Raw genomic sequence first — 24,567 nt, 5'->3', positions numbered from 1 at the left:
TTCATTAGCACCAAACTTATATTTATATCTATTATATATCTATTCTAAAGGTTTTTACAGAGGGGTTTGTTCACATATCATTCAGAGCCGGAAAATTTTATTCCTGAAACATTTATGGAGTGATGAAAAAGATATCCAACATTTCCTCTCTAATATGTGAACAAAAACACAATGTTAGACTTTTGTTATGGAAATGTGTGCAAACGTGCACATATTTAATTTGAAGATTCCTCATTTGCATATTTAAACCTAAAATTTCAGAGAACTTGTTATACAAAAAAAATAGTTTTCTCATTGTGAGTCAACTGGGGAGGTTTCATGCTGATATCTAGCCGACCTAACTCACCTGTAGTGTGTAATATTGACCTTGTTGATACCAGAACTGCTGCTGTTGTCCAAAATGTTTTGCAAATATATTTATATTTAATGTCAAAGTCTTCATCTCCTGACTGTGGGAGGAGAGAAGTGGCGTCTGACTCGTGCCGCCGTTGTCTTGTGTCTCAGGGTTTGTTCCGAGTCGCTCCGTCGGCCTCCAAACTGAAGAAGCTGAAGGCGTCGCTGGACTGCGGGGTGCTCGACGTCCAGGAGTACTCGGCTGACCCGCACGCCATCGCAGGTGAGCGCCGCCACATCCCCCGTCCGTTGCCATGACGACTGGTTAGCGCTGTCTAGAGAACGGGGGGGGGAAGCTTGTCTTGCAGAGGCAGAGTCATGAGTTGTTAATGAGACATCTACCCAACCTCCTTCACTTCCATGAAGAGGAGGAGAAAAGAATGAACAAAACAATTAAGCTGCCAAATGATCTGCCGGTAGCCAAAGAAATCCCTAATATATTTAAACATAAATATATTTTTTATCCCTTTTACTGTTTGTGTTTTGTTTCTCCTGCACACATTAGAGATTCTGCTGCTGTCATTCGTCACCCTCAGCAGAATAAATTCCTCCTTTTTAAAGGTAATTTTCAACATGAGAGTTTAAAGATTACTTTTACCACTCGATTAGGATTCAGCTCGGCAGCAAGAAAAGCTGTATTTCTTTTTTTTTATTCAACATATACAATAAAAAAAAAAAAAAGGATCCCAAGAATGTGTGGTGATAAATTCCAAATATAACTGAGATTAGTGTCAGACTGATCGCTCATCCTCTGCAGGAGCTGCAACACAAAACAAGATCTGCTTTCTGTGTCGTCTTGTTTCTGTCACTGATTTGCTTTTAAATCAGACTACAAAAGAAACGGAAGCTTCTGAGATGCTGTTTATTGATTTTTTTTTTATTCTTTATTACTATTATTTTGAGGATGGTGCTTGTCTTTATCGGAGCTGACTGCTGCATAACGCCGTTGTCAGATGAAAACCGTCTATCTCTGAAATAACGACTTTTTCGGGAGCTATGGGAAATATTTTTAGCTCGGGAAGAACGCATTCTTAAATTTGTCATTTTTGCGACACGTCACTGAAGAAGCCCTCAGATATCTGCAGGTGCCTCCAGTATAATCGCTGCTCCAGGAACAGAACATCAAGAGTTTGTTATTATTTTCACATATAGGACACACAAAAGATTCTCTTATTATCCACGATGGCAGCCTGAGTACTCGTGCTTTTTCTGTCTTCGTCACATCTACATCTAAGTATTTATATATCATTAAGTTAAATTTGTGTTTGCTTTGTTCAGCTTTATGTTTAAGTGAACAAGAGCAATTCCTTGTTTGTGTTCACATACTTTTGATTATGATTCTCTAAACACAAATAGCCAATAAAAAGGCACGTACAGCCCTTTAACAGCGATGATGGCTTGATATGACTACACTGAGGGCTTATTTTTTTAAAAAACGACAAACTATCACGACCCAGTTCACAACAGGACTCGTCTATGAATCAGGTGAAGAGGAAATCTGTGGATAAATGAATGTTTCTGATCATCTTTACTACCTCATCTGATACTGAATAAGTAAAGCAGCCATTTAAAAGAGACGTACTGTGAACACTTGAGGTATTTGTACATAATCAAGAAACCTGAATACAAAATAAAAAAATATAGATATACATATATTATAGAGGTAAATTTACAATACAGAATATGAGGGAAAAATATATAATAATTAAAAATGTATACAGCCTATCTGTCTTTAAAAATGAGAGAGTTAGATAAGCAGTAAGAGACATTCAGGTGCTTTTAACTCGTCTTTAGACAGAAAAACCTTTTTAAGTGTCACAAAAGTTATCAGAAATACCAACGAGCTCCTCCACGTTGCTTAAAAGTGCAGAAATAATTCTAAAATATTTAGATTTTGGAAGAAATTCTGGAAACTTTTACATTTATTTCAGTACAGACACATTTTTAATAAACACTTTTCTGGTTTATGCTGTGATTTCCATATGATACTAATTGAGTTTCATGCAAGAACCACTGAACAGATTCATTCTTAAGTGGAACATATGAGGATTTAAGAGAATTTGAGACCTGTCGTAGGAGTCGTGGCTCGTGGGCAGCATCTCTTTATTTGAGCTCTGAGCGGCCAAACTGGTTAGTAACAGATGTTAAACCGAAAACACTCCTGATCTCATGCAAATGTGTGCATTTTCTAAACGCGTCAAACGTCTTGAAAAGCTGCTCGGTGCATCGTGAAGGTCATTTTTCAGCACGAAGAGCCACAAGAGCTGGAGATGCAGTGTTTTCACCCATCAGGGACAATATGTTCTTTTATTAAATATCATATCAAAGTCAATCAGCTGTGTTCACTGGAGCATGTGGAGAAAGACTGGGCTTCGAGATGAGTCCTATACCTCCGTAATGATCCCATATTAAAGTGGGTTAGATCTAACAGCAAATCTAATTTGTGAGTCTGTCCCAGCGGGCGTGATGGGGGGTGCAGTGGCTCATCTTCCACCGGCCTTAATGAAAAGCAGCAGGCTTTTCTTTCTTTGCAAGTGCATCAGACTAGAGGAGCTTCTACATCATCTAATGCACGTTTAATGTGTGTATTTAGCACCACAGACAGCGTGTCTGTACATACACTGATCCAGACGGGCGGACGTGCTCCTATACAAACTGCTGCCTCCCAGCGAGGGATGCCCTGACTCTGTTGTTTGTCATCCATCCCACGCTTCCCCGGGGGGGAAACGAAGGCAGCAGACCAGAGCGAGAAGGAGACGAGTCAGAGAGAAGCGCAGTCAGCCGTCGTCTTCCTCGTCAGCACTGGAACGTTACACCTCCACCGACGAGTCCCATCAAACGGAGTTCAGAAACAGTTTATCCCATAAGAGCCCACGGTGACACACACAGACCTCTTAAATATTCTGGAAATGTCCCTTTACGGCTTTATCCTTGAATTTAACCCAAGAAGTCCTCATGTAACGCCTGATTAACACCTCTGACACAACTAGCTGATTTTAAATAGCGTGTTTTAGGTATTAAAAGGTTGGTTTCAAACAATTTAACAACTCTAATAATGTAATAACATGTTCTAGATTATGATTAACCTGTTCTGACCGTATTTTATGAAAGAGTTGATTTCAGATCTCAGAAATCTGTTCAGAAATCTGTCCTTGTTTATTTAGTCTGTTTTATATCCCCATAGTTTTACTTTAAGGATCTTATGGATTGTTTAGAAGTGCTAGTTTTAATAGAGTAGGTCCGTATGGAGTTATAAATGTGTGTCATGGGACAAAGCGTGTGTGCAGGAAAAAGCACATGAACTGAATGAAATTAGAATCATGCAAAGAAGAATTCAGTTTGAGTAAACAGAAATATATATTATCATATATTATCCATCCTCGTGGCTCTCGTGGGAGTTAATAAATGGTGATGGCGGTCAGATGTCGGGAGTCGGACATGGGATTAAGATGAAGTAGAACCAAATAAATCAATCATTTGATATAAAATATTGATTTTAAAAATGATTTCATTGCTTTCGCTGCCATAGTAACGGTCTGCACTACAGAAATAACAGACCGTTTATCTCATTTTCTCTCCAGGTGCCTTGAAGTCGTACCTGCGGGAGCTCCCTGAACCATTAATGACCTACGAAGTCTACAACGACTGGATTCAGGCCTCCAAGTGCGAATCTTCTCACTTCTTCTCATGTTCTTGTTGCATCAGTGTTGTTTTTTTTTCTTTTGAGCTTTTCCCCACGTTCAGCCTCTGTTTTCATTCACTTGTTTTTTTTCTGTCCTCCGGCAGCATTCAAGATCAAGACAAGAGACTGCAGGCTCTCCTCAACGCCTGTGAGAAACTACCGCCAGCCAACTTTAACAACTTCAAGTGAGCGACTGTTTTTAAACCTCACCTCATTTTTACAATTTTTTGGTTCAAAATGATTTGAAGGTATTTGGAACTGATCCACTAGATCGCCTCCGCAGAGCTGTAATGGCTGTAATATGATCCTTTGTGGCCATTTAGTTAAAGTGCTCAGTTCAATGCCACCAGACTCCATTAAGAAAAACAGTAATTTTACACAAACTAACTGATCAAGACAGTGATGGACCAGAAAGTCCTGTTTGTGTTATTGTGCGATTTTGGTGTTTTAAACGGTTACTTTGGATCAAACACAATATTTGTGTGACACACAATAACACAAACAAACTAACTAATCAAGGCAGCAGTTGACCAGCAACTCCTGTGTTCCGTTAGGTGAAATTACTGTTTTTGTCAATGGAGTCTGGTGGGTTTGAATAGCATGAGTTATCCTTTATTGTGCATTTCCACTACTGTTATGTGAATAATCATTTTGAGAGTTCACCTTAAGATATGTGATCCAGTTCACTGTGAATTAGCTGCACTTTTGAAAGGTGGATCTAAAGGTGTTGGTTACAAATCAAGACTTGTGTCAAAGCATCAACAATCTAATCAACGCAGATAAAACATGGGCCTGTTCTCCCTCTTCCCTCCCTCCCTCCCTCCCTCCTCCTCTTCAGTGAAGAAAAAATGACTCCAAGCCTCCATCAGGCTGCATCGTCGCTTTCTAATCGACACCTGCCAGAAAAAAACATTGATCTGTGTGAAACGGGAACGAGGCCTTATGGCTGAGGTGTTGCTGTATTTGCCGCTTGATTAAAAAGAACCGCAGAGATTTGATGATCAAAAGAAAAGAGAGGAGAGACACACCGAGGAAGAGGGAGAGAGAAAGTGATGGGAGAGAAACTGAGGGAGCGAGATACTGCAGCACTTGTCAGTGTCATAATCGAATTGCACAAATAGGGCGTATTTTTAGACGGTCGTCCTCTGAGGAGACCTGTCAGACCTGTCCAGATGATCGCTGCTCGCTGGAATGAGCTGCCTGATGTTCATTCAACTGTTCAGCTCGAGATGAGTCACTCGGCTCGGCTGCTCCTGCAGAGCCACAGAAACACACTAGCCCATTTTTATATATCTCAGAAAAATCCACGAGGAGACTGGAAAACAGTAATAATAGTTGGCTGTGATAATAAGCTTTGCTTCATGAAGGCATGTTGTTGAAGGAGCACACTGTTGTTGTTCTAAACCTGACTGTAAAATTCACCAAGTCTTGGTTTTTACCGTATTTAAACCTATAGAAGGCAGGAAACCTGACCTGGTATTGTTCTGTTATTTCCCACATTTCTCACTTAATGCGTCTCATTTTACAAATATACCCTCTGACAACATGTCAGAGTCAGACCCCTAGAAAGTGCCTCACTAACGAGGCAGCATTCCTGCTAATTTCATGCATTTCCAGAAATATCTTGCGTATTTACAAGCTGTATCGCCTCTTTTGTGGAGGAACTTTCAGATAAGCTTGACTACCTTTACAGTAACGTCAAAAAAACAGTCAAAACTCATCAGATTTGCTGAAAAAATTCATCTTCATTATGCTGAGAAAAGGGCTGTACATAGTAAACACATGTGATTTTAGGTAATGTTTTCATTGACTGACCTACTTCCTGTATCTATATTAACAGGTATTTAATCAAATTCCTCTCCAAACTGACTGAATACCAGGATGTGAATAAGATGACGCCTGGGAACATCGCCATCGTCCTCGGACCGAACCTGCTGTGGATGAACAACGAAGGGTGAGACGGCAGATAAAAATCCCATATTTTGAATAAATCCTATGAAGCCGCCTGATTGATCTTCTTCCTCTGCGCCACAGAGATCAATTATTGACCAAAAGCTATGAAAAACACATCTGTGAGCCTCACTGTTGCACCGGGTGACGTTTTCCTTCATCACACTGTGCTTTAGTTTGACTGAATCACACACACCTAACATGTATTAATCCACTGCTGAAAATAGTCCCCAACAAACACACTGTTTCCTCCCGTTTGTTGAAAACCACAGTGAGCAGCTGTTTCAGGAAATGTTAAAACACACCAAGAGCTTATAAAATATTGTTGTTAAAAGTGAATCTAAGTGCATCTAAAACAATTAGATGATTGATTGAACATTTATTGGCAATTATTTTGATGGTAATTTCAGTCATTTTTGCAAATGTGAGGATTTGCTGCTTTTCTTTTTGATTATTTTAACGTGTTTTTAATGATTTAGAGGTTTGGACGAAACAAGCTTTGTGAAACAGTCACTTTGGGTCATTGTGACGACATTTCTCTCTATTTTTTTTACAAACCAAACAACCAACGGATTAACGGAGAAAATAATCAGCAGATTAATCCACAATGAAAATAATCATCAGCTGCAAAATGAGCTTCACCTCAACTCCAACAGTAAAATCCTGCTTTTTCATGAATGCTGAGGAATAATAATCTAATGAGAGAATATAAAATAGTACAACAGTCACAGAGGGACACTTTTACTTTTAATACTTTAAGTACATTTTCCTGATTATACTGAAGCACTTGTACTTGTATCTTACATTGTGGTATTAGTACTTTTATTGAAGTGAAGGATCTAAATATTCCGTCTAATACTGCATGTAAGAATCGGGTATGTTCATCATGATGATGATGAGTAAGCAGTTTGGGAAGGGTGGAGGACACGTCCTCATATCTCTGTGTAAATCTCACAAACTCTTCATCCTCCTCTAACTTTTAATTAGTATTTTAATAGCCAACATTGTTGAAATGGTTTTAATTTTCTCCTTTTTTAACGCTTGGGTGATATCATGAAAATGTGTTAATCACCAGCTGACAGTAAATTCTTATGATCCACTTTTCCTGGACGTCCCACCATAATAAAAGCCTCCTCTCTGTCCGCTGCAGCAACATCACAGAGATGATGACCACAGTTTCCCTGCAGATCGTCGGCATCATCGAACCAATCATCCAGCACGCCGACTGGTTCTTCCCCGGAGGTGAGGAGGGACAATACAAGAGGACATGGATTTGGCTTATTTTAGTTCCTACCGTGGGGGAATGACTCCTTCACATGAAAAAATAAAAACTTGTTTCCATGTCTCGTCTTTCATCTTTCTCAGAAATCGAGTTCAACGTCACAGGGAACTACGGGAGCCCGGTGCACACCAACCACAACGCCAACTACAGCTCGATGCCGTCTCCGGACATGGACCAGATCGATCGCAAGCCGAACGACCAGAGTCGACGGCCGCTCAGCGTCGCCACGGACAACATGATGCTGGAGTTCTATAAGAAGGACGGGTACGACTTTTCTGTCTCTGCAGGGATTAAAGTTAGAGTTAAAAAGAGAAACAGACAATAAAAAAAGGCTAATTTAAAGCATTCACAGATAAGTAGACAGGTTGAGGACTTCAGGTAGGTGTGTTTTGGTTTTTGGTTGATATTATTATTCCATGAGACGACTGCATTAACTTTAGAGAGAGTCTTTCATTGATCAGTTTAAGCACCGGACCCCCGGAGCATCGATCAGTCACAGAAGCAGGTTAAAGAAACATGCTGGGATATTCACTTATTTGCTTTTTTGCAGAGAGTTAGATGAAAAAATCGATACCACTCTAATGTCTGTGCGTAAACTATGGAGCTAAAGCCAGGAGAAGGTTAGTTTGCCTCTGATTATGGCCTGTGGTTTTTGTCCACGAGGCCCCTAATAAAGGGTCAATACTCCTGGAGCCTGTTACATAATGTGCATGCCAGTTAAAGATAATGTAAATTAAATTAATGTCTGTAAATCACTTTGATTGATCAAAGTCAACATTATAAACTTGCATTTCAACATTTTGTTAGTATTATACATATTATATTATCTACTTTTCTGTTACTTATCTGAAGTGTTAATGCATTTCAGGCAGTTTCAGGCCCAACTAAACTGTATTTTGTTGTATTAACAGAATAATAATGATGATAACAAACAGGGAAAATATGACCAAATATACTTCATGTATCAAACACAGTGAATTAAAGGTAATTAAAGGCCATTATTTGAGGAAATGTACAGTAGTTGTTCGGCGTAGAAACTGGAAGCAGGGACTTCTAGCTGCATATTTAAGTCACAGACATGAGAGTTGTATTGATTCTCTCATCAAACAAAATTAGCACTATGTCTCACTTTTTTTTCTCAGCTGTGTGACTGAGGCATGAAATTCACTTCTGCCTGCATATAACTACCTTTATTTATTTACTATTGGTGATTACAGTTGTTACTGACTTACTACTTGCAGCAAAACTAGTTTTTCTTGTTTGTAAGTAGCGAGACAGACGGAGAAGGAGTCTGCAGCCGTGCTAACATCAGCATGCTAACCTGCGAACAGTGACAAAGCTGAGATGCTGATGTGACGGACGGCCAGCGTTTACCATGATCACCATCTTAGCTGGGTTTGTTAGCAGTACTGGGCAAAGTGAAGATATCACCTGATGATGGCGCTAAATGAAAAGGTCAGGGATCTTCCTGAAGGGGAAGATAATCAAATTTAATTCCACAAACCATCCAGCAGTTGAGATATTTCAGTCTGGACGGACGTGATGGACTGAGTGACCAACAGATCGACATTTGCAGCCCTGGAGCCACATTAGCATGACTCAGAAGAGCGAGAGGGGGAGGAAGAGAGGAAGAGAGGAAGAGACACAGACACAGAGATGTTGTCCTGCAGCTTCAGGAAATACTGACAAGACAGCGTGTTGTAGCACAGCACTCGACTCCCACATCTAAATGAGCTGCAAATATGTGTTCAATATCCACGTCAAACAAACTATTCCAACACACACAACCGTGTCACTCTGCTTCTGAATCAATCAGCAGTCGTGCAGCTTCACTCAGGGTGGCTCCTGCTCACCGACAGCCGAGCTGACACGTTGGCTTTACATATTTTCTAGACAAGGCCACTTCGAGGCACGTAAAGTCTCTGCATGACTGCCTTTTGACAGGGTCGGACATGTGAAGTAGGAGCGAGAGAATTCCCCACTGATTACACAAGTTTCATGTGAGAAGTGACCCTGGTTTACTGCGAGGTGCGCAGGAGGAGTACTGTATCACTCTGCACCTGCTTTCAAGCTTTTTATGCAGCCTGGTGAGAAAAAGAGGCAGAGGGATGACATTTAGTCTGTGAAATGAGGAATCTGACAATCCTCTGGCTTTGGAGGAGGATTAGCTGAAAACCAGCCAGTTGCTTTCTTTCTCTTTCTCTGTGCGTCTCTGTGTCTCTTTCGTTAATGCTTTAACACACCCGTGGTCTTATCAGGGCCTGCGGGTAGCCTGAGCCCTGCAGCCCTGGGACCACAAGTAGCCCAGCTAATTAGACCTGGGCCGAGTGTGTGTGTGTGTGTGTGTGTGTGTGTGTTGGGTCTGATCAATAGAGCTCGACTCTCAATAAAAACACAGAGAGCCGTCGTCAGAAGCAGCAGGCTCAGCACAAAAAGAGGCTGCTGCTCGCTTGAAAAAGTGGTTGTCTTAGTTTTTATGCACAGAAGATTTTAGATTTAGGTCTGAACATGGCTTTAAAGTTGCTTTTTAAATTTTTACTTGGTGAACATTAAGGTTAGTGAAGTAAAAACTCAAACTGCTGCAGGTGTGAAAGTCTGTAGTTTTATTTTAGTCCGATTTTACTTCAGAAAAAGGCAAAAACTGACAGATGACAAAATAATAGACAACAAAATAAAATTCCTTTATTGAATTGAAGCTATTAAAACTGATTAAATCTTTATTTTTAGTCAATTTGGTCAAATTTGTCGACACAACCAGCCCGAGGAGGCGTTAGTGCATCTCTTCATTGAGACTGGAAACACAGACTGCCTTCACAAACTGTTTTTAAATCTGCCCCTGACAAATCCTGCCCTCATCACAATAACAAACTAATACTGAAACGTATAAAAACTATAAAAACTAAAACTAAACGTTTTAAACAGTAAAAACTAAACTGAAATGAAGAACCCCACTCTAAAAGTAAAAATAAAGATTAAAAACTAATGAACAAAACTATAATAACTACAGTGATGTTCAGATGCTAATATTTGTGCCCCGTCATGTTAGGAATAAAAATGTTATGTCATAGTTTCCCATCATGCTTTGCACCCTGAAGGACACACGCTGCACCTTCCCTCTACATTAATGTGGAGAATAATTCATAATAGGTAGGACCTCATATAAGGTTACATACAAGGTGCGATAGTTTATTTTTATTTATTCTTTTGTAATGACTGCATGTGGGGAGTGTTGCATTGTATTTTTATTATTATTATATTTATATTCAGGCTGTGGCCACCACACCAAAGCAGCCGAGCGCTGCTGGGGGCCTGTTCCACTTCATCCCAAAGGTGTTTGACCTTTTCTCTGTGGGCCTGGTTCTGTGTGAGGGGGCATCATGTCGTCCGTGAACTGTTGCTACAAAGTTGAAAGCTCACTAATGTCTAAAAACATAATCACGGCCCAAACCATGAAGAAAAGCCAGTTAATTTAAAGCACGTAAAAAGTTATTTGGGGGGGTTTTCTTGTATCCGTGAGGGAAACTTTGACCTAATTAGGGACCAAATGGAACGTTAGTTTTCTCTCTGGGCTTTGACGCCGTGGGAGAGCACGTTTCACCCCTCCAGTCGCTCTCCTCATTACACTCGGCGTGACTCTCCTCCTTTGCGCCCCCCCCCCCCCCCCCCCCCCCCCCCACCAGGCCGACCTCCCTGTTTGCTCCTGCATCTTGTCTCAAAAGTTGATTCTGCCAAAGTTCCTGCTGCTGCTGCTTTGATAGCGATGCTGTTAATGAGCCTGGGGGGGTTTGATCCTTTCTCCTGTCCTCATTGTGCTTGTCTCTGTCTTAACTATGCAGCATTAGGAAGATACAAAGGTACAGTATAGATCCTTTTCCTCCAGCCATCCTCTCATTGGCCCGTTCATCATCTGTTCGTCTCAGCTGCACGCTGACAGGAGCTGTCCGTCATTTGTCGTGTGTGTGTGTGTGTGTGTGTGTGTGTGTGTGTGTGTTTAATGCTCCAGTCAGGTCCGCCTGCAGTGACACACTTGGACTCCTATAGTTCAATGTCTCCACCAGAGTTGGGTGACAAATGGCTGACATGGACAAAGCAGGCCTTTCTTCCTGTGTTTACATAAGTAGCATCTTTGCAGTTTCAGCACTGGATAAACTTGTTGAGCCTGTGAGCACAGTAGCCCCTTGTTTAGTCTCAGCCAACTACATAGTTGTTCCTCTAGTTAGTTATTACTGTACGTCGCCTAAATATGAAGCTACGGCCAGCGGCTAGTTAGCCTAGCTTAGCATAAAGACTGGAAGTGGAGGGAAACAGCTAGCCTCAATAATTCATGCATTATAAACATGTCAGCAATAAGGAAGAGCTCCAACTTTGTTATTTTGTTTTTTAACTTTTCATCTACACCAGAAGTGGGACTTTAATTTGAGCAAAAATCCAACCAGCTTTTTAATTATCAAGCTCAGCATTAATGGCTTTGAGGCAGCGCTCGTTAGATCACGTCTCATCTTACTCTTATAATAATTATAGTTAACAGTCAGTGTGTTTGTTTTCTAATATTTCTTTCTGCACGTGAGCTTATTAATGAATAACAATGACATGATTATAGTTAAGTTGCATAATTGGGTAAAATAGTCTGCGTGTAAAATGTATTTTAAATCAATTTGTTAATCTGCTTCCAGACCAACAAAGTAAAAATCAGCTGGTTTAATGATCGTTTGTGACGAATAATGTTAAAAACCTAATAATCTGCATCATCATACTGATTAATGAAGCGTCGGTGCTGTGTGTCATCAAGCTAATGTACCCCTACAGTGTAAAATGAGCTGGTTAAGTTAGTCTGTTTTATGATATGAGCTGCAGTGGATGTAGTGTTTAGACTTATGTGCTAATATATGTGCCGACATTAGTGACTGGAAGTTAAAAGACAAAACCAGAAATGGGCGAAATCATGTTTGTCATTTTGAAGTACGCTATAATGTGTTATTGAGCTTTAAATGTGCTGGAAGCTGTATTTTGTGACCTCTGGACTGTTATGCTAAGCTAATTGGCTCTTAACTAAATGAGAGTTTTTCCCAGAATGACTTTGTTTCGACCTGAACACACCAAAGGGACCTCGACATGTCTGCCATCTTATCTTATCCTCGTTCATTTCATCCAAACGGCTCATCTTGTGTTGCATTTATCAGAAGATGTAACATTTCACCCACTCGCACGTCCTCATCCTGCAGGAGAATGTGCCATAAAAAAAGGGGAATTCTGCATTTGAGGACTGTGTAGATAAAATGTTGTTCTCTGTTCTTGTTTGCTGAGGCTCATGTGGGTGGAGCACAGTGGCCCTAGAAGCAGATCCAGGGTCAGGCCTCCTTGGTGCACTGGTGGTGTAAATGACAGACAGGGAAGCTCATCACTTTTTAGCAGCTTCACACCTGACGATCTGTGGAAACCTGACCCCCTGAACCACACACACACACACACAAACACAAACACACACACACACACACACACACACACACACACACACACACACACAAACACACACACACGCCCTCCCTTGATTTGATTGGCTGTGCATCTCTGTCCCACTGCAGCATGGGTGTCAGGGTGATGGACACTTCTTGGGTGTCGCGCAGGGGCTCGTCTTCCACGCGTAAATCCTCCTCCACGCCTCCGAGCGTGCATCCCCCTGTCCCGCCCACTGACGCTCTCATCCCCGAGCAGACCGGGGATTTCTCTGCCTCCCCCTCCCCCACCCCTCCTCCCACTAGCAGCGACCGAGCCAGGTAAGGCTGTCGTGCCCCCGTCCTCCTGTTTCACCCAACACTCGCCCCCCCCCCTCTCCCACCAAACCCCTTACACACCCCCCACCTGCTGCTGCTGCTCCTCCCTCCTCGCCGCGTGTGCTGCTGCGTCCCACAACCGACACCAGAAAAGCGCTGTCTGCTCTTACGCACGTCTTCTTGTCTGTTGCTGTCTCCCCCACCTCCCCCCACCTCACACCAAACACTCATCCTCTCACCTCTGTGTCTCACCTCAAATGAAGCATGCCATTTCACACTTTACAGCCGCTCTTTGAGTTCTTAATGTTCCTGGTTTTCTTAAGTCGTGGAGCCATGTGTGCAGTCAGAATTCATTTTCTGCCAGAGCGCTTTCTCTTTCTAAGCGGCTAGAAAATGTGGGGAAGTTCATCCGTAGTTCAGTAGAAATGGTTCATTGCTGCATGTGCATGAATTATATATCTGTTTTGTTTTTGCCATTAGTCCAAGCATCATTAACAGCATAACAGTCCATTGTCGCAAGGCCCTGCAATGGATGAGGTGATTCTTCTTCTTCTTCTTCTTCTTCTTCTTCTGTTTTACTTCATTTTCCTGATCTGAACACTAGAGATTTTCATGAGCACCTATTCTTTATTTCCTCTGTGCTGTTGTTCCCCCCGGAGCCCTCACTTCTCCTCCCTGACACAGTGATTAATATGCGCCTGAACTTAAACTTCCAGATCGATACGTCCCCCTTCTCCTCACCCACTTTAACACCTTTTCAGCCTCTGGAGACTCGGCTTAATTCCCTATGAGACATTGACATGTTTATCATTGCAGCTCGGATGATGCATCCTCCAATTGGTCGGACTCCTGTTACGCCTACCCCTCCCCTGAGGAGGAGAGGCTGCCTCCCCCTTACCCCTCTTCCTCCTCCTCCTCCTCCTCCTCTTGCTCCTCCCAGTCGTTCCCTCACCACCATTTCTTCACCCGAGCACCTCCGAGCGTGCGTCCCGTTGCTCCCCATCCCGAATCCGTGCCTCCCGGCCCGTCCCCTCCCCCACGCCGCTCCGGCCACAGCCCGCCCCCACTCCCCCACTCCCTTTGCCCCTCCCCTCAGCAGCTTGACGTCAACTCCAACCCCAAACCCAGTTCCTTGCACCTGCCCAAACAGGCCTCCCTTTCCGACGCCTCGCATGCAACCCTGTCCGAAACAAATGGCTCCACCCTTTACATCAAACCCCCCCTCGTTCTTACTCGCCACGATCTCTTCCTGGGCTCCCCCAAACCTCCCAACACCCCCCTATCTGCTCCCCCTCCATGGGCAGCCTGTGCCTGTAGCCGGGAGAGAGGAGTCAAGCCGACTAGGTAAATACAGAACCATGCTTAACTCGTTCCTACTTCCAACACAGCTCACACACACATGAAGGGAGGCCGCACGGGGACAAAGACGCCTGAGAGAGGGATGATGTGAGGAGGAGAGAGGAGGACTAAGAGACCTGTTCTTCGCCTGTGCTTTCTGTCAGTCATGAAAAAAAAAAAAACAATACTCTTTAGGAATGTCGTTATCACATCCATCTTTAATTTAAAAGCCATGAATGCAATCCATAACTTTCCATGTTGCCAGGATATTCAGGAGCCGGTTGCCAGGCAACAAAGGAAATTCAAAGCTTTCAGTGCATACCATTATAAAAGTGGGCGTTTATGAGTCACACCAGTGGGCCCAGTCCGCCCTGACTGTGGTGAGACTGCAAGATCAGAGCTTGGAGACGAACAAAAACAACAGCATGCGATGTACGCTGAAGGAGAACATCATTAATGGCACTGTAGTGTTTGATGGAAGCCCAAAAGAGGCTCATGTGCGTTGCTCCATCTCGACTTTTAAGTCCCATCACCCATTCATGCCTCATCTGCTGGGAGTGAGAGCAGGCCGACAGTGAGTCAGAGTATAAACTGGTTACGTTGTGACCTTCAGGCCCTCTTCTCATCGGCATTCTGGCTGCACTGCGCTGTAAAAGTAAGGAAAATCCATTAAGCCATCAGGGTTTATTTGGGATCTCTGGACTGCTTCTGCTGCAGCGCAGTATAAACTACATGTCCGTCTGCTGCAGCGGTCACTCAGGCACTTTGACGTTGAACCACGGCTGCTCTCATATTACTTTAATAAGCCAGGAGATTCACAGGGCTGAGATATTATGAGGGAAACGTTAGATTCACGGGTCGGCTGGTGATTCCTGTGTGTTTTCCTCCTCAGTACTCTGAAGAACAAGGAGCTGTCTCCAGTGATCGGGCAGAAGGGGATCCAGGGAACGATGACCTCTAGCGGACAGTTGCAGCACCCCGAGCACAGCCCGCACACCCTGAGGAGAGGTAATACAGCTGTGGTGAAACATCAACCATTCATGGTGCACTGGTGCTTCTGTTTGTCATTTAAAACAATGGTAAATACACAGATTATGATCTAAGAGCAATGTAGTAAATTTAATATAATTTAGTTATAATATTATTAAACACAGTGAATGGAGGAGATCAGTCTATTAAAATGTATTTCTTTCAAAATGCCTTACATCCAACATGAGAGTCACAAGTTAACATTTTTAACTCTGCTGACGGCTAAATAATTGGCAGCAGGGTTATATATTTATCTGGAATTGATGAGTGAATGCAGGGTTGATTAGATCAGTGACTATGACGATCATTAAAGGAGCGCTCCCCCTGATTCTGCACATTAAAGTCAGTCATGGTTTGTCCATGATGTCTTCTGTGGCCTCGGATGGAGCTGAGAAAACCCCCCTGATGATGTCCTGCTATGGGAATTATAGGATGCAGCATTTCGGAGGGTTGACTGATACTAAAGACTAAAAGTCAGGATCTCTCTGCCTCTGCTGCTGCGATTTGGATCACTTGTTTTTTTTTTTGTAAATCCAGCTTCACAGCAACACAAACACTGGAGTTCCTCTTAAAAGCTGCAGTAGGCAGAGTTCCTTTAAAAATGTTTAAAGACTCACTTTCAGGGTTGGCTTGCATGCAGCGAGCCAGTTATAGCGACTGTCCTGTGTGTTTCCTACTGCAGTTTTAATGAAGCCACAGAGACAAACAGTCATTCACATCCAAAATAAGTTTAGAAATCCACCTCTAATGTGTCCTGTGACATCTGAGATCTGTTTCTCTTGTCGGTTTCTCTGCAGCAAAGAAGCTGGCCCCGATCCCGCCCAAAGGCCCTTACTGTCAGACAGGAGCCATGTCCGACCAGTCGACGGGTCAGCCGTCTCCCGTCAGCCTGTCGCCCACTCCCCCCAGCACCCCCTCCCCGTACGGCTTCAGCTACCCGCAGGGATACGCCACCATCGGCTCCCCGGGACAGATCCAGGCGACCACCACCCCGTCTCTGTCCTCTCCGCCCTCGCTGGCTGGGACCCTCACCAAGGCCAGGCCGACCCCCAAGCCGCCCCGGCAGAGGCCCAGCCTGCCTCCTCCTCAGCCCCCCACCACGCCCGGCTCCAGTCCCCAGCCTCTGGATCACTCGGCGGGCCTCCTGGACGGTTTGTCTCCTGGGGAAAGCATGTCCACAGGTAAGGGGTATGAAACAGCAGATCACAACACATCATTGACTGGACTGTATTTAAGTGCTCTTATTCAGCTGTATTTAATTTTGTACTTACACTTAATTAGATTTTTACAGAATTTTACCCCGTTCATGTGAGCCCATTAATCACCGCTGACTTTGAAGAATAGTTTTGTATTTTTTATGAATGATAAGATATCAGTCGACAACAGTCAGTACTTTGTTCTCACAGCTATTAAAAGAAACTGTTAACAGGCCAATGGATCAGAGGTTTAAGACTCTTATCACTTAATTACCAGAGAGTTTGAATAACAAATATGTTTGTAGGTTTCACTCTAGCACTGTATGAATAATTACACGTCACAGTAATGAAATATTCTTTTTTTGTTTTGGTGAGGAGAAATCCCACAAAAAGACCAAAACCAACAATTAATGCATCTTTCTTTTTTTTTTATCTGTGTCTCCAGTCTGATGTATTACTCCCCTGTGTCACAGGCAAGGAGGAGTTTATCTGTGCTGCACTTTTCAACAACAAGGCAATTCAACATGTTACATAAGACACAAAAGGTATAAAGATAAAATACAAAAGAAGCACAAGGCAGTATACCTAAAAAGACCTATTTAGATAAGTTATAATAAGTTAAAATAGAATTCTACAGATTAAACTGGAGAATAAAGATTACAAATAAATGTGTATATTACTCCGCTGCTGAAAATAGTCCCCAACAAATTCATTATTTCCTTTTGTTTGATCAACATTTGATTAAAAACTACAGTGATCAGCTGTTTGGGGTAATCACTGAGCCTTTTTTATTATTATTTCTTTCTATATTTATATTATAATCTAACAAAACATTCAAAAGAGGAATTACAGAGAAAATAAGGGAAAGATAAAATAATTGTCATAGCTACTGAAGTGACAAAATACAAAATAATTAGGAATAAATAAATAAATAAATCTAAATAAGCAGAAGAAAAGGAATAAAAGCAACTGTGGTCACAGATCATACAGTAATCAGGCTGGACGGGGGGGTCAAAGGTCCTTAACGTATTCACAGGATGTAGTTTAATAAAACGTCCTGTCCATTTGTTTCACTGAGCCTTTTTTTAATATGAAACTCTTTTTAAAAGATTTGTGTTGGTTTTGGTCTTTTCCTGGGATGTGACTTATCCTGTTTCAGAGTCACACAAACAAAAACCTGCACTCAAACATGTTTATTTTAAGTCAGCTGTCTCTTCATTTAACACTCTATTTATCTACCTCAGCATCACCCGAAGGTTCTCGCTATGTTTTCGTCTAATTGTCCCCTCTTGTCGACTGCTCTTATTGTCTCACTTTACAGCGGTATGAGCCGAGAGGTTCAGTGTGATTCTATGTGTGAGAGGGACTTTTAGGGTAAGCTGGAGCTCCCGTGCTAAAGCCTCACCTCCCCACCACCCCTCCAATCCCTGCTCCATCTCGGCCAAACACGGAGCCCGCTCACAGTAGGGTGAAGCTGCCAGCAGACGCAGATTTTGGATCAGGTCTCCATCTGATTCACTGCTTTACGGCAGCCTCACTCTAGAGCCGCTCCTGATGTACTTATACATGACTTGTCATTGTTTTGATCCCGACATGCAGCTGCTGCTCAGCCCAGCTCTAACACAGTGTTTTTTGGCCTTTGCATGGTGGCTGAGACGATGCATGGCTTACTAGTCCATACAAGCGAGGGCGGGCGACAAAAAGCTCCAACCTGTTCTGCCCTCAGGACTCCCACCCATAATTGCTGCCTCCCCCCCACCCCCCACCCGAACACACTCACACACTCACCCACACACTCACTCCCACTCCACCCCTGTTCCCCAGTCAGCACACTCCCTGTCTGTGCAGTGTCCAGTTGTTCATCACACTGTGGACGTCCTCATTCTCACAAGTGGCACCAGACACGTACCTGTTACCTGCATCAAGCCGAGGTCAATATATTAGTTTAAAAACGAGCATAGCTAACTATATTGATCTTGTGGCTTAGCCCAACTGAACCCCTACCCAGCTGAAATGACTAGTCTTTGTTTTTCAGTGGACATTGATCATGTCTGAATCAGGTGTCAGCATGAGGGATGCACGGTAGTGACATTTTTGCCAATAAATTCCATCCAATTGATATCGATATAGATATTTTTCATTTAATCCCAGCACCTCCATGTGCTTAGTTGTGTGGACTGTATTGATTTAACATTAAAGGAGCAGTCCACGGATTTTACGATTTACTTAAGATTAGATTGATAAACGTGCAGAGGACTACTCAACCTGTGCAAACATCTATATAGTATTTTTTTCACAAAGTCTGAAGGAATGACCCTGATGATGTTTCAACATGACGATGCCCCGGTGACCAAATCCAGGCTGGATGGGAGCAAATCCCTGCAGCCTGGTTTCATAATCCAGACGGTTCAGGGTTTGCTCAACAATGCTGTGTATCAAACTTTATTTATTGCCCAGTATTATCGTGCACCCCTATCATGCTTTCTTTTTTTTTTTTTTTATTCATATTGTAACTATGGTTTGACCGTATGATGACATTTATCATCCAGCATTGATGAAATCACATCTGGAATGATCTGTTTCACTCTACTCTCCTTTTTTCTTTTTTTTTTTCTCCCATAAATCAACAGAATTGAGTTTCACTCTGTTCTCACTCTGTCTGTGTTTCTGCTCTGCCAGATTCTCTGTGCAACTTGGACATCCCCATCATTAACGTGGACCTGGACGGTATTTTTGACTTAGCCCACATCTCTCCCTTCAGGAACTCAGTGGCGCTGTTTGAGTCGACCAACAACAGAGGCGAGTCGGAGGAAGAGTCCGAGAGCACAGTGCTATGACGCCACTGAGTTCCTCCGCCGGCTGATTAAAATGAAACTCAAAGCCCCCCCTCACTCGCTCGCTCGCTGACCTTTCACCTCTCCAGATGGATTACTTCAGTCCCACTCTGGATCTCATCGTCCCGCCTCACCTGTACTCGATCCAGAGCGGCCGCCTTGTACAAACAAGCTGTTTTAGAAGATAAAAAAATACGGTGAACGCACCTAAAAGAAATCTCCATACTCACAAAACTCACATGAGGTGTTAGCGACAATGTTGTCAGGGGACGTTTGATCACAATTTGACATTTTATGTTGGCTGGAAACATGTTTTTTAATTTAATGCTTTACGTTTCTTTTTTGGCCTTATTTGATTCACCTGCAATATTGCCTTTAACTTCACACACAAGACTGGAAACAGGCTGCCGGGAGGAATGAGTGCTCTTTGCTGCTGCTGCTGCTTCTCATGAGTGAATTTTAGAAGGAAGAAGGAACAACACAGTACTGTACATCTGTCCCGCCGACACTTCCTCCTTCTTTCTCTCACTGTTTATCTCCCATCTCACGTTCCTCCCTCATTCCTCAGGGGTGTCAGTTGAAATGCCTCGCTCTGGCATGTGGTGGCAACAACCCCTCGAATTTCTGTCCCACCTGAGCGTTCACTGTGAGTGTGCCAGTATGTTGTTTTGGAAAGTGTGTGTGTGTGTGTGTGTGTGTTTGTATGTGTTTGGTAATCGTACTATATGATGTTGCACTGTTGGTGTCGTGGAGCATAAACAGGAATGCATGTTTTAGACGTTTAGGAAATTAACTACCAGGTTTGCAAAGAGGTTAAATGCCCAATCTCACTCTTCTCTATATTTACATGCCATTCAATCAGGATATCACTGAATATTTATTGTTTATACTGTACATTTTCAGAATATATGATACAATGAACACTATAAATCAAAGCAGATCATATTTTGTATCTACAAGAGAGCTATAAAGACACCATTTCCTCCAGATAAAATATAGTTGATGTTGTCAGGGAGCTGGTAAATATACAGATGCATAGTTTATAAAAAAAAGGAAGATTCAAGATGCAAAAGGCCTCGTAAGCTGGGGAATAAAAAACTCCATGTGATTCCATATAATTATTTTGGCATAAGTCAGGTGGGATTCTTCATTTTTCCATGTCAACAAAAGAGTCATTTCAGTTTAAAGACCCAGGAGCTGAATCCACAGAGAGGCGGAGTGTGCCACCACAATAATTAAAGTAGGTCCCACCCACAGAGCAGCAGCAGGAGCGCGGCCAGTCGGGGCTCCTGCTGCTCTGTGGGACGGACTTTATCTAAAGGTGCCCTGCAGAGTTTCCTTTAAACAAACAAAAGCTATTTTTACATTCATTGTTTCTCACCAAAACACATTGTGTCTAGAAAAAGGACTCTGAATGCATATCCTTCCTCATAAAACATTTGCAAAGCCGATTTTTAAAACTATTTCGCATTGTGTGCATCTAAGTTAGTTAGCTCGCAGCCTTCAGCTTCTGTCCCACCAAGTGTGGATCAGTAGACCAGCATGAAATCAGCCGGGAGACTAAATGTCACCGCTTGTGTCTCGTTCTTTCTCGTGCAAACCACTCGTAAAAACGTGTGTAGCGCTGCTAGTGGTCAAAAAGTCCACAGGGTACCATTAATTATGACACCCCAGGGTACCATTAATGACACATTAATGGTACCCTGGGGTGTCATACTGCTTCAATAACAGTTAAAGAGAACCAGGCTGAAACTAAGTGATCATTACAAAATGTAAACTGGGAATTTCAAAGCAAGAAATGATTTAATTAGATAAAGGACACAAAAAGAGCCTTTTTAGATTTAATCTTTGTAGGTTTTGGATAATGAACTTAACATATAAAGACAAGATATGAGAAGTTTTTCACTGGCATAAACTCACTGGCCACTTTATTAGGTACACCTGTTCAACAGCTCATGAGTGCAAATATCTAATCAGCCAATCATGTGACGGCATCTCAAAGCATTTAGGCATGTTGACATGATCAAGACGATCTGCTGAAGTTCTCATCCAACATCAGAACTGGGAAGAACATGACATGGTTGTTTTCTTAGTACACTTCGGCCTCCTTTAGTGCCCAAACTGGACATCCTTTAAACACCACAGTGTTGGTGATCATGTCCATCCCTTAATGACAACATGTCTTCTAATGGCTCCTTCCATGTCACAAAGCTTAAATCATCTCAAGCTGTTTCAGTTCACTGTATTCAGATGGCCTCTAACAGAGCGAGTGTGGAAGGGCAGATTCACATGATGGATGGACTGTGTGACGTTATCATGTCAAAGTTTCTGGTGTTACGAAGACTTAAGGCAGTTCTGGAGGCAAAAGAGGGTTAATGAAGTCCTAATGAAGTGGTCAATGACGGTAATATCCTCTTTTAAAGTAGATATCGCAAACTTTTTGGCAAGCAGTTGCCTATTTGCAACTTTATAAAAATGTATCATAAATGTTGAGTCCAATTTACTTTCCTTTTCGCTCTGTTTTTGGTCTCCACCGACTCCTGAAGGAAATATTTGTCTCTTTTGTTTGTAGTGGTAGTGAACTGTGGGATTTAAAGCTTTTTCCCTGAAAAAAGTTGTGGCCCTCAAAACCAAAACAATGTGCTGACAGACGCTAAAACCTAATATGAATTATAGATAGTTGTTTTATAATAATGTATAATTTAAATGCATAACATTAGTTTTAATCGTCAATTTATTAAATGGTGATAATTAAGCAGGTAAATCATAATAATCACCCCGATGGCACACTTCAGGCTCCGTATGTGACGACTTTTTACAGCTGAGCGACAGCATGCAGGCACACGATGATAACATCCCATCATATCATAACAAAGAACTGAAAACAGACACACTCCCAGAAAAAAAGGTGCTACTTTTGTCAAAAAATAGGAAAAAAAAGAACCCAGCTGCAGGCCCAGTGGCAAAATAAGCACACTTTTTTCAGTTTCAACCACCTCCACATCGACCTTACAGGAACCTGTCTGATGATGCTGATATTTTTGGTCTATATTAGTGAACCAGAGGCAAGTGCAAAGATATGTGTATATGTGTTTATTTTGATGAGAGTATTTATACAGATATATTTCTGAATACTTTTTACTAGGTCTGAAGAGTTGTGATTGTTTCCACTACACATGACGAAAAAAAACAAAACAAAACAAAAGAAAAAAAAAAAAGCGTTCAAATACGGGACCAGAATTTCCCTGCTGTCGCATCGAAACCTTTTCAGGAATCAGAGGTTCAGTTTAAAGAGAAAATCAGTGAAACTGGAGTAACAAGGTTTGCATACGACAGCAGCAGTTTGTTATTTGCCTTGTGGTGGGTTTTGTTGTGACCTATCCAGATTTGTAAGACTTTTCCTTTTGTCCTGAGCACATCCACGACACATGGCCTCAAAAGTCACTGTGCTGCTCGACCATCCTCTTTCTTTGAAGTGCGATATTATTCACAGGACGTCTGTAAATACTGGAGCCTCTGTACATACATGTTCTGTATATACTGACAGGGGAGAAATATGAAATATATATATATAGATAGATATATACAAATACTGTATTGAAAAATATAAATGACAATGAACATTATAACATTATACTGTACATATAATATTATAATGTTGCTGGTTCTAGCACAATATTTCCACATTCACACAAAATAACATCAAGTAGACTTCGCACAGTACAAACTTTATATGGTACATTAGCTCTCATGGCACTGACGTAGGCTCAAGGTTAAATCTAGTTTGTAGATTTTCTAAATAGAAACTGCTGATAATGCTTGTGTTGCAGACTAAAAATTAACCTCTTGAACCCTGATTCTCGCTTTACAGTAAGAAAAAAATGTTGACTAACCTTTTTATTCTGTATATGCTTGTTCAAACACGCCACTGCAGCTACACCTGTTACATTTAATGGAAAATTCAAGATGTGTTGTGCATCGTTTTATACGTTTTCCCACAGTTCAACCTGGCATGCAAAGTGTTGGGATCTAGTTAAGAATTTAAAGTCATTTCCTGTGGGATTGCACAATGTTTGTCCACACAACCTGCAGCTGTAATGGTGGATCAATCGCAGGACCCAGCAGGGTTTAAGAGGTTAAAAGAGACTGCAAGGAAACTGTTTCTTAGTTTGACTGACAGCAGATAGTGAATCTCCTCAGTTCCACAACTTGACTGAAAACTGAAAAAGACCTACACGGCTATTTCATCCATATAAGGAACGTGTTAAAGAACGCAATTTTAAAACTGGAATGTGCAAAAAATGATTTCACAGGCAGAAAAACCACAAAATCAGCAGCTGCAAAAGAAAAACAACAATTTAGGGCTGCAACTAGCAGTCACTTTCTTTATCAATGAATCTGCTGATTACTTTCTTAAATGTTTGTAAAATATCAGAAGAATATTGAAAAATTGCCATTTCCAGAAGTAAAAGGTTTGTTTTGTCCGACTAACTAACTAAAATCTCTAGTTAGTGTTTATATAAACACAGGACAAAAACATAATGAAATATTTGGCTTTTTTTTTTTATGATTAATCGATAATCAAAATAGTTGCTGATTAATTTTGTGCCAATGAAATAATCTACAGACTGTTTCAGCTCTGCTACAATCCGCACCAGTTACTGGTCTCAATCCTCCGGCTGAGTTTTAGCATGAAATGCTATCATCAGTATTTATAATTTCAATATTTAAAGAAAAAAACGTGATGCTGACCACAAAAAAGAGTCCTTTTTTAAAGTTATTGTTGCAATTTGGCTGTGCTGAGGTGAATGGTCCGTCCTGTCTTTGTCTGGATTTCTGTGTTACAATGTGCTGCTCTTCGTTTTGTACTAAAGGGTTTCAGATTAAGGCTTGTACATACAGTGTCCATCAAACACAACTTTATTAACAATAAAACAGCGACAGGTCCCAGACACAGTTTTCAGTATCGCAGCTTTTTCAAGCATGCCCTTTGAGCGCTAAAATACGAAGGCCTTTTTTATACATGAATAGGTGGAATGTACTGGTGATAGATGATGTTCACCTCTTAGATAAAGTGATAAAGGCGGATTGT

The 24,567-nt window shown here is 41.9% G+C and overlaps 1 protein-coding gene across 1 annotated transcript in view; it reads left to right on the top strand.

The window, feature by feature from the left end:
* The window catches only part of LOC139219918 (rho GTPase-activating protein 44-like), a 33,300-nt gene extending 13,822 nt beyond the window's left edge, over nt 1–19,478 (top strand). The window contains exons 11-23 of the mRNA XM_070851926.1: nt 505–616; nt 3,975–4,056; nt 4,180–4,260; nt 5,916–6,029; nt 7,176–7,267; nt 7,391–7,571; nt 7,810–7,812; nt 11,144–11,161; nt 12,890–13,081; nt 13,895–14,422; nt 15,309–15,424; nt 16,243–16,626; nt 19,321–19,478. Of these exons, the coding sequence (XP_070708027.1) occupies nt 505–616; nt 3,975–4,056; nt 4,180–4,260; nt 5,916–6,029; nt 7,176–7,267; nt 7,391–7,571; nt 7,810–7,812; nt 11,144–11,161; nt 12,890–13,081; nt 13,895–14,422; nt 15,309–15,424; nt 16,243–16,626; nt 19,321–19,478 (2,061 nt within the window). The remainder of the gene's footprint in view (nt 1–504; nt 617–3,974; nt 4,057–4,179; nt 4,261–5,915; nt 6,030–7,175; nt 7,268–7,390; nt 7,572–7,809; nt 7,813–11,143; nt 11,162–12,889; nt 13,082–13,894; nt 14,423–15,308; nt 15,425–16,242; nt 16,627–19,320) is intronic.
* The last annotated feature ends 5,089 nt before the right edge of the window (nt 19,479–24,567 follow it).

The sequence above is a fragment of the Pempheris klunzingeri genome, chromosome 20 (genome assembly GCF_042242105.1).
Source record: "Pempheris klunzingeri isolate RE-2024b chromosome 20, fPemKlu1.hap1, whole genome shotgun sequence".
In the NCBI taxonomy this organism is placed as follows: Eukaryota; Metazoa; Chordata; class Actinopteri; order Acropomatiformes; family Pempheridae; genus Pempheris; species Pempheris klunzingeri.
The sequence above is the reverse complement of the archived record's forward strand: the minus strand, read 5'-3'. Positions and strand labels throughout refer to the sequence as shown.